General features: G+C 42.9%; 2 protein-coding genes across 2 annotated transcripts in view; both read right to left on the reverse strand.

The window, feature by feature from the left end:
- LOC138044598 (programmed cell death 6-interacting protein-like) overlaps positions 1-2,462 on the reverse strand; it is a 37,455-nt gene extending 34,993 nt beyond the window's left edge. Inside the window, exon 1 of the mRNA XM_068891098.1 lies at positions 2,154-2,462. Coding sequence (XP_068747199.1) covers positions 2,154-2,362 — 209 coding nt within the window. The 5' untranslated portion in view covers positions 2,363-2,462. The remainder of the gene's footprint in view (positions 1-2,153) is intronic.
- A 1,445-nt stretch (positions 2,463-3,907) lies between these two features.
- Positions 3,908-9,830, reverse strand: part of LOC138055946 (uncharacterized) — a 124,225-nt gene continuing 118,302 nt past the window's right edge. Inside the window, exons 35-36 of the mRNA XM_068901806.1 lie at positions 9,122-9,450; positions 3,908-5,750 (exon numbers count right to left, since the gene is read on the reverse strand). Of these exons, the coding sequence (XP_068757907.1) occupies positions 5,611-5,750; positions 9,122-9,450 (469 nt within the window). The 3' untranslated portion in view covers positions 3,908-5,610. The remainder of the gene's footprint in view (positions 5,751-9,121; positions 9,451-9,830) is intronic.

Genomic DNA, 9,830 nt, shown 5'->3' on the forward strand with positions numbered 1-9,830 from the left:
CAATGCCACCGTTCATTTTCAGGTTTAAAAGTGCAAAAGTAATGATTGCGGCAGGTTTATGTGAAGACGTTTAAGTGTAATACAGGTAAACCTTTTAGTTTGGTTGAAAATAAATTTTCAAAACGTGAATCAATGCCGCTTGATTCCGTGAAACAATGAAACCACCTGTGAAACAATGAAACTGTGAAACAATGAAACTGCCGTGAAACAATGAAACCACCGCGGCCCAAAAGCTATCAATTTTAATTTTTTGAGCAAGTCATCTTGATCTGGACGAAAATCATCGCTACAGGACAGAACTAAAGTATTTTTTCCTTATATCATCAGGAAAATGCTGAAAATGTTTAGTGGAATGATCTCTTTTGTGGATTCGGTCGAAGCGCCAGTCACAACGTTATTTGTTTAGGGCATGCAATGATTTGTCACGACACCAAAGACAACGCGGGTTGCTCTGTTTTTAAAACAACAACAAATAACATGATATCTTTCCCTTTTTTTATTTATTTATTTCATATACTGGGGAAAAACAACCGTAACCTAAACATATTTTAGCCAAGCAGGCGCAGCAGCGAAAAATCGTAAAAATATTAAATTTGCACAAACTGCGACTCCCGGGTTCATACAAAAATAAATTGCACCGCTTTGCCGTCTGCGCTTTAGCGCTGTCAGAGCAGCAGTAACAACTCTTTTTTTAAAACTATTACCAAGAAATGCCAAACTCCACATTCCAAATTTATAGCTACTTTTTGAGAAAGAATCGAAATTCGTGCGGCCGCCGGCCATCACGTGGAAAGAGTCACGGATTATGTTACATGTGAAATCAATCATGTTGAACGGCCTTTGAACCGATTGTTTCGTACGAAGAAAAAACCTTTTCTTAGAGGTTTCGTAAACTGCTAAAAATAGAATAAACGGGAGTGCCCGGCCGGGCGCCCGGGTAATTTTTCTCACTCGCCCGAAGCCATATGTTAGTCGCCTCAGGCGACCGGGCGCCGTTAAAGAACAGCCTTGATGTTTATTTGGCCTTTGAAAATCACCCTACAATTCAATGCTCAAAATAAAATAAACAATTCTGGGTCAACCCTGTTCCAAAAGGTGGGTAACCAAACCCTGTGCAAGCCTGGATTTAAATAATGGTCCAAGTCTTTGATCTGCATCGCCTGCATGTTTGAGATTATCTCTTGCATTTTCCAATCTGGCAAAATTTTGTAAAAGCCACAGATAATCAAAACACCGGAAAATGCTCAGCTGCAGTAAAGTTGTTGTTGTAAACTTCACAATGCTATCTCACATTGACAAAAATGGGAAAACCAACAAGTCAGTCCGGTGGTGCTTATGTAATTCATTTTATTTTTTCCTGGGTTGTCTGTGGTCTTTTCTTGGGCAACCATGCTGTTTATTTTACCAAAAACTGGTCGTCCATTAAAATTTCTGGTTGTCTGAGATGACCAGACAATGGCTACTTTTGAGCACCGCCCTACATGTACATGTAGATACCATAGTTATTATGGTCATTATTCTGTCCAACTTGAGCAAAGAGTTTCTGCAGAAAAATAGCAGAGTGCACATAAATGTGCACATGTGACCAACAACGGTTACATCATTTGTCACCTAGTATGGTATCAAGGTAACTGAAGAAAGCATGACCTCTCCTTGGAGGAATGTCATTCTCTTTCATTTCCCAATTAAGAAAAGTACTCAACAGTACACATGTACACATTTGTTCACATTCAGCAGTCTGTCGTTTAGGTTGATTCTTGTACTTTCAACTACAAGTTTTACTGTGCCCTCGATATAAGCTGAGAAGATATGCAGAACATCGTGAACCGGATCGATCCAACGGTGTTGAAGATATGCCTCGTAATGACTGTAATTAGCTACAAGGTAAAGTGGCACCGCCTTTAATCGACCTTAGTTAAATTAAAATATAAAAAGTCGTTGATTTTTAGCGGTAGACACACTGTACAAGTCTATGAGCTCAAACGTGACCACCTATTTGGTGACAAATGAAAAATATATAGACCGATGCGCTGCAAATCAATTTTCTTCGAAAGCAGCCTCTTTTTAATAGTAAGCTTATGTTCTTTCCACACCAACATGTACATCCTATGCATCAAAAATCATCCAACTTACATGTTGTTTTTTTTTCTTACCTTAACAAAGGCTCCAATGCAGACTCGTGTTTATCGAGAGTTTGCATTACACAAGTATTTCTCAACTTTGTAAGTTCAGCAATGGCGTCCTCATTTTCCGTCACGGCCTCAGCGGAAAAGGTGTTTTTAATGAACTTCTCCAAAGGCTTTTTAAAATCAACACCGTCGGAACGTTTCAACGGGAGGTTTATCCAACCTGCCATATTCATAAACGCGAGTCGCTTTCGTTCCACTCTTGTTACTGCGCGATTTTTCCTTCCATCCGTTCGAACGAGGAGAATTCGGAAGATATTTTTAGAAGTTTACAGGGTGTCAAAACCAGTCCTACTCGGCCGTAGTCGTTGCGCCGCCAGCCGGAAGACCGGGCCAACTTTGGCAAACTGTTGATAAAGAGGTTGTCAGGTCTAATATAGCAACCTGTCAGATAAAAAACAATCAGGAGCCCATCTCCTGAAATAGTTTCATAATAAATAGCTTTTATGTAAAGTTGATAATAATTCTACATGTAGAATTACATTATTCAGTGTCTCGTTAATCATAAGATATGAGAAGGGGTAGTTTCTAAAGAAACTAGGGAATTTAAGATCTACAACGGCGACGGTCGACGAAAACGTCACCTCAAAATATAACTCTCCTTTATTGTAAGTCTTTCGCGATTATTCAGTCTCTTTCACGTCCTACAATGTGGGCGAAGTATCCTAAAAATGAATTGGTACGAGCGTTTTCAGAGTTAAAATAGAGAATGAAAGATTCTCTGTTGCATGCTCACGTTGTCGTCAAACCTTCAAATTTGGTGATTTCACGTCGTCGTTATGCAGAGGACTGCTAAGATACTTGCTAAAATCCGTGCTGCACGTGCAGCACGATTATTTACGCTCTTTTAACCAATGATATTATTGTTTTGTAGCGTTGTCGTAGTCGTAGCCGTCGTCGTTTCTTAAATTCCCTATTGTGGTGCTGCGTCGGTGGGAAAGTAGTATACAAAACTTTGCTTTTATCAAAGGAGTTGATAATGTAAATTGGCCACCGAATCTCTGATCGTTGGCCAATTAACATTATCAACTCCGTTGATAAAACCAAATTCTCGTTAATGGTAGTCCACTCTAAACTAGCCGGGAAAATTCAAAATGACGCTTACAAAGTGCATTTTGTATAACATGTTCTTTGTGCATACTTGAAACGTCATGGGACATACTTTCATCCGTTTCCAATAAGCCAGTTCGAAGCTTCAAAAAGCACATGCGCAACGGGGGATAGAAACAAGCATAAGCTTATGTTACAATACAAAGGATGCTAAATGGAAATCCGTTGCAACTAGGGAAGATTTAGAATGGATATAGGGGTTTAATTCCTAAAGAAACTATGTTGCTGCGTCGGTTGGGAGGTGAAACACACAAATGGGTTTACCAACTGGGTTGATATGGTAAATTGACCAACGTAAAGGAATTTTTGACAGCTGACGTTTCGACCGATGGAAGATTTAGGTTCACACTGCAACGGAATTGACAAAGCCTTAGTTTGATGCTGCTTACTAAAATAGGAATAGTAACTTTGTAAGTTAGTACATTTATTATGCATCAGAGGGGCATACAACCAGGTCGCTTCGGGCAACTATTTTCCAAAACAAAGCAAGGAAATTTGTGAGTTTTTATCCCAACGTGCACAACTCCGAACCGGCTTATTGCTTACACATGACATTTGATCATTATGACGAGGTTTTATTAATTTTCGAAGTTTTATTCCCTTACCGCGTTCATTACAAAAGCAATTCAAGAGGCGTGTTGCACAAACGTTGGACTTAATTTTAATTAAGCACAGTTCTCGACGTTTGCATTGATGAGATAAAAAAAAGGTAGAACACTTGATCGCCCTAGGCCTGTGTAAAGGAATCTAGGTGGCCTTCCGACTCCAGATCCCAGCCCGTAAAGAGAGAACTTTACTTCCTCTTAGGTTTTCGAAATGTCATCACTGAATAGTTTTTGTCACGAGTGAATAAGCTCTGTTCCTTGTCTCCCTCAGTATCTCGGAGAAACGAAAAGAAAGGGAATCTGGGACCGAGATCGAAGCATGCCAGAGGAGCACAAACGTGCTTTCAAAATGGACTTCGTGGAGGAGAATATATATGAAAGGCTTCTGTCGTGAAAATATGGTTTATTTACTGAGGCTATTAAGTGCCATTTCTTTGGCAATCTCCTCCGAAGTTTTGCCTACGTTTTGAGTTTTTTTCCCGACTTTTTTCCTGTCCTCACTTTTTTTTGCTTTTTTTCCGACTTTTTTCTCGACTTTTTTCGGAAGGCTGCTAACCCTTACCTACCTGTGTGGCTTGAAACCAAAGATCCCTAAGACTGGAAAAGGGAAAAAGCAACCCAAAACGCTCAATTTGGCTGACCCTAGGCCCCAAACCCAACTTTAGGCCGAGTTAGGCCTATGTAGGGTTAACCAAATTGAGGGTTTGGGGTTACTTCCTTCGTTTTCGAATCTTAAGGTCTTAGGGGTATTAGGGGTCTTTGTTTTCAAGACAAGTAGGTAGGGATCAGCGGCCTTCCGAAAACAGTCGAGAAAAATGTCAGGAAAAAAGTCAGGAAAAAAGTCGGGAAAAAAGTGAAAACGCAGGCAATACTTCGGACGAGATTTGAAATTAAAAGAGTAGTTATTGCAGGAGCTGATCAGCAACTGGTTTCTGTGATGCCTATTTGATATTTGATCTCGCTGCTCTGCTCTCTTCTTCAAAGATGTCCTCTTTTGCAAAGCACTGTGGGATGGTATTAGAGTGCGTCAAAAGACGGTTTTTAGAAAGACTGAACAATCTTGGAATTTTTTTGTTCTTACAAAGACAAAGAAGCTTGGTTAAACGAATTATGCATAAAACTGGTCAGCACCATTAAGTTGTTACATTTCCAGAGATACAAGATTTCTGGCAGGGGCGGATCCATACCGGTTTCCAACGTTTTACGGAAATCGTTCAGAAACACAGGAAAAGGGACTTTAGAGAGTTAAAACCCAGAGCATTCCAGGGGGAGCATGCCCTCAGACTCCCCTAGAAACATTTTCGTTGTTTTGGAAAGCGGTCATTATTATAGTTATCCTAGATCCTCCCCTGTCTCGGATACTGAACTCCAAAGTAAAGCAAGATCAGTACCAAAACCTTAATTTCGATTCACTAAAATTGAGCCTTAGATAAAAGACATCACCTCGGGGCTCACACAAATCCTTAAGTCATTCCACAGGGCCTGGAAATCACCTAAGCTGTATTTTTATCTCAAAATTGGACTGTTCCTTCCCTTAGGCCTTCATGGTTGTTTCTTTAGGTCTTAAACATTGCATGATTATTGCAATAAGTCTAGTTCCACGAACGCCCAGTTAAAACTGGGTAGAAGCGATTAGTTAATTTCCAAATAAAAGCAAAGCCCATCGAAAAACGTTTCCTCTTGACGTCACCAACTCCTAACAAGTTCCATCACTCAACGGGCACAGCCAGTGGATGGTAATCTCGCTTGAAACTGTGTTTCTTTTTAGCATATATGAAGTATGACAAAAGCAAAACGCTGACTGCTAAAACAAGTGCCATCGCAATGGTGCTCAAGGAAATGCTTGCATCTGCAAAGTAACGGAAATAGTAATTCAGTTATGAACAACATTTTAATCAAAGGACAGTGGATCATCACTCTGGAGACACACAGTGGAGCACCATGGTTAACAAAGGTGGTAACCCCGAGAAATTTTGCTTTTGGTTATGACGTCATCGTTCGACCGTACGTTCCTCTTTTCGAAAGGTCGCGCTGCTGAAAACCGCGATTTTTGGCGGGAATTTGCATGAGGTGGATCCCCCGTTTATGGCAGGACGTTGCATCGCTAGCGTACTGCATTTGACACAGCGTTTTAGTTAAACAACAAGAAATATTAAAGACAATCAAAAAACAAGCTAAGTATTTTTTATCATCCTATAAATGTTACAAATTGGCCAATCAGAGCATTAGCCAATACAGGGCCGTATTTCATAAAACGTACTGCTCAAGCAGATCGAGTGAATTCAACCAATGAAATTAAAATAATTTAAATATATCATTAGCCGGGGAACGAGGGAAAAACAGTCAGCGCCAATAACAAGGAAACAATGCGTTTACTCGAATGTTCAATAAAACGCCAACTGTAATCAAAGGAGAGTACGTGGAAACAGATACGAAGCGCAAGCGCACGCGCAGCGTTAACAACTGCTGAGTAAAATGTAAATAACGTGATGGATTGGCTGCCTCCTAGCTCTCTCTCTCTATGGCCTAGCATCCAAGCACAGAAGTAAGCTGAATGTGAATGCAAGACATACAGAGCCGGAACTAGAACAACAACAGTGAAAAGCGAATGTAGTACGCACAATGGTTGCAGTCTCTGGTACAACTAAGTGAAGTCATACGGAGCAGTGCTACCAGGAAGAACGCAAAGGCCTGGCACACTATTCTAAGTCCCAATTCCCGATTGTGCCAAAATAGGGCACGTCGTTGGCGGCCAGATCCCCTTGGTGGGACGACAGCAGCAGATTCAGGTGGTGCCCCAGAAAGAGCCACGTAGTCTGGAAAAGTGGCTGGTGGGCAGGGCTGTGGGACAATGGCTGCAGGTAAGGGAGAAATTTCCTGGACAGGTATAACGTCATGCACAGGTGATGGAACCTTGGGTTCTTCGTAGACTGGGGACCGAGTAACCACTTGAGAAGGCCCAGGGACAATGGCGTGTCTTGGTGGTAGTCTAATGGAGAGGGCTTGCAAAGGCAACGGATGGGACCCTGTGGGGACTGAGCCAAAACTGTCGAGGCCACTGGATAACATTCGGACATAGGCACCCAATAGACTTTGGTGCGAAACTGGGAGGTGGTGAACTTCCGGAGCACACAAGAGAGGTCCTCACGGAAGCTGACCACGAGGTATTTCTTACGAGCTTTCACTTTGTCTTTGTCACTCTTCAAAGAAGACTACGTCGCCGACAGAAACAGCAGCAGAGTGTATGTTGGTACGGCTGCGAGCCTTAGACTTTGCACTCGGTGTGTGATTCTGCTGCCGGTCAACGATGGGTAACTGCTGGCCAGTTAGCCAGTCACGTTGGGTCCCCGACCTCACGCGCCGAAAGGTCATCACGCCGGATGCGGGAGTTTGTGTTTGCTGTCGCTAGTGCGATAGTGACGTACGACACAGGTCCTTCCTCGGGGGACAAGTTTAGGAGCTCTAAACCAAGCTTCTCAATGGCACGTTCAGCGACAGGATACTTATTTGGATTCTTGGCCCTGCCAATCTCCAAGGTAATACCGTGGGAGAGGAGGATTGGATCGCGGGCAAGTGAACAAAAACCAGGATCAGGATCAATACGAACTGTCGCACCGCACCGCCATCATGTAAGGAACGCTGGGAACATAGGACTATGATGGCATCGCGGAGATCATGTTTCTCGGTCCTGATAAGGGTGATCAAATTGTATGAGGAGACAGTTTCTCTTAGAACTAGGATCAATTGTCGGTGATGTCGGGCGACATCGGCAGCAAATGAAACGCCAACGGGCTTTTTCCTTGAGTGAGGCTGGAAGTGTCTAGGGATTGACTTCAGAGACTGACAGGTGTGGCAGGAGGAAGATATAAAATCGATGGCGTTGTCAACATTTCGAGCGAAGGATTATCTGCTGAAGAGACGCTTGGTTTGGTACTTTGATGGATGAATAAACCGGATGTGACAAGACCATCTAAGATGGAGCATGGAACAACTAGGCAATCACGAAAGGGTTGGAATCACGAGGGATTACGACATCCTTAAGGTAGCGTTTCCCATCAAAAATGTTTGTGGCTTTCTTACAAGGTCAGGTACCTTGGCTGAGGTGAGAGTGTGTCCTCCGGAGGTGAGGGCACTCCAGCTGGGTAGGCTGCCAAACAGCACGGCTAGTGAAGGGCATCTTGACGGAGCCTTGAAGGACATCACTAACGGAGAGGCTGCGAATAACAGAATCTTCGAGTTGGACGATGAATTTTCAGTTTTTGCAAATGGAATCCAAGCATTCTTTTGGGTTGCGACTGGCATAATCAGAGGGTAGGTTCTCAACACCGGCGATGTGACGTAAGAGGACGGAATAGCGGATAACTGTTGACAGGAAGGTGGTCACTCTGGAACGGGCTGAGAATTCTCCCTTCCTGAGCTTGCCATACGCTTGGACGCAAGGTCTGCTGTCAGTGAGTACCTCGGTTTTGGGTCGTGATTGAATGATATAGGGGGCAAAGTGTTTAATTGCCGCGACCATACCCAAGGCTTCAATATCGCAAGGCAACCAAGTCACTTGTTGCTTACGAAGCTTGGCACTGAAAATCCAGCTAAGAGCAGCTTCCCATTGCGGTGTACATACAGTGTGGCTGCGATACCTCTATTCTTAACGGCGCCGTCGGTCACTATCCATAAGGCATCTTGTGGCTGGGGGATGGTGATGGTCCGGTTTTAAAGGTCAGCAGAAATTTTATCATACCACGCAATTTTTTCTTTGGATTCTTTCCCTGCAGAGGCTTGGTCCAGGGGATCAAGCAGTTCCGCAAATCTTGAAAGCACATGGTTGAAAACCTTGTAAGCTCCGATAAAAGAACGCAGTCCTTGCACAGTTGAAGGAGCCTCGACCGAGAATAGTGCGGCCAATTTGTGGGGGCTAGCTTGCAGGGTGCCATTAGACCACACCCAGCCCAGTTCCGTGGCCTTTCTGGGGAAGATGATAGTTTTAGTTGCGGACAATCGAAGATTATTCTTTTGAAATAGGGTACGAACTCTGCGGCAATTGTCGAAGACCTCAATGGGGCTGTTTCCCCCAACGTAAAAGTCGTCAGCAATTTTCATAACACAGCTGAATGTGTAATATTTATTGGATAATATGGTTATTGAATGGTTTTCTATGTAATACGGGTGAATACTTCACTTAAAGTTTATTATTTTGTGGATAGATTAGTTTATATTACTTACCAGCGTCAGTCTTATCAATGGCTCTCGCTTCTTTGTATTCTTGTAGCAGAGGACTATTCTTTTCATTGTGTTGTCGCATGAAAGGTCCTTCAGCCAGAGTGGCTTCCTCGTCCTTTGATTGTCTTGGTAACCGGGCGACCCGTCTCCTTCGATGTGGAATGCAGCCTTGAGCACAACGTGAGTAAGGATCTGTTGCGTTACATATTTTTACTTTGCAGTGGAGGTAGACAAACTCGTGATCACCCAGAAACTGAAAAGCCTCGATACTATACCGCTGAAGTTGTTTATTTCCAGATTCAATAAAGTTAACGGTGTCATCTACTGCACAACTAAAGGGAAGAAATAATGGTAACATTTACTCTCACGACTTTGCATACTTTCAGTCCCTGACATAATAAATAAGTAACCTGCGATAAGGCTCTATTTTAATTCCGCGCGGGGCATAGTTTGGATTTGGCGAGCGACTACATAAGAGATTGAGCGATGCTAAAATGGGCTTGATCGCAGGTTAATAAATAAATTAATAGCCAATGGAAGGAAGCGATGTGTTCTAACAGATCAAACAAAGATGGATCCTTATGACGACTCTAGAGACTACGAACCAGCATTGTCTCTTAATTCAAACTAGTGGATGTGACTGACATACATGTAATTTCATAATCTCGCAAGTTGCCTAGGGAGGATTTTCCGGAGCCTCCAGGGATGCCTT

Source organism: Montipora capricornis, chromosome 1 (assembly GCF_036669925.1).
Source record: "Montipora capricornis isolate CH-2021 chromosome 1, ASM3666992v2, whole genome shotgun sequence".
Classification (NCBI taxonomy): Eukaryota; Metazoa; Cnidaria; class Anthozoa; order Scleractinia; family Acroporidae; genus Montipora; species Montipora capricornis.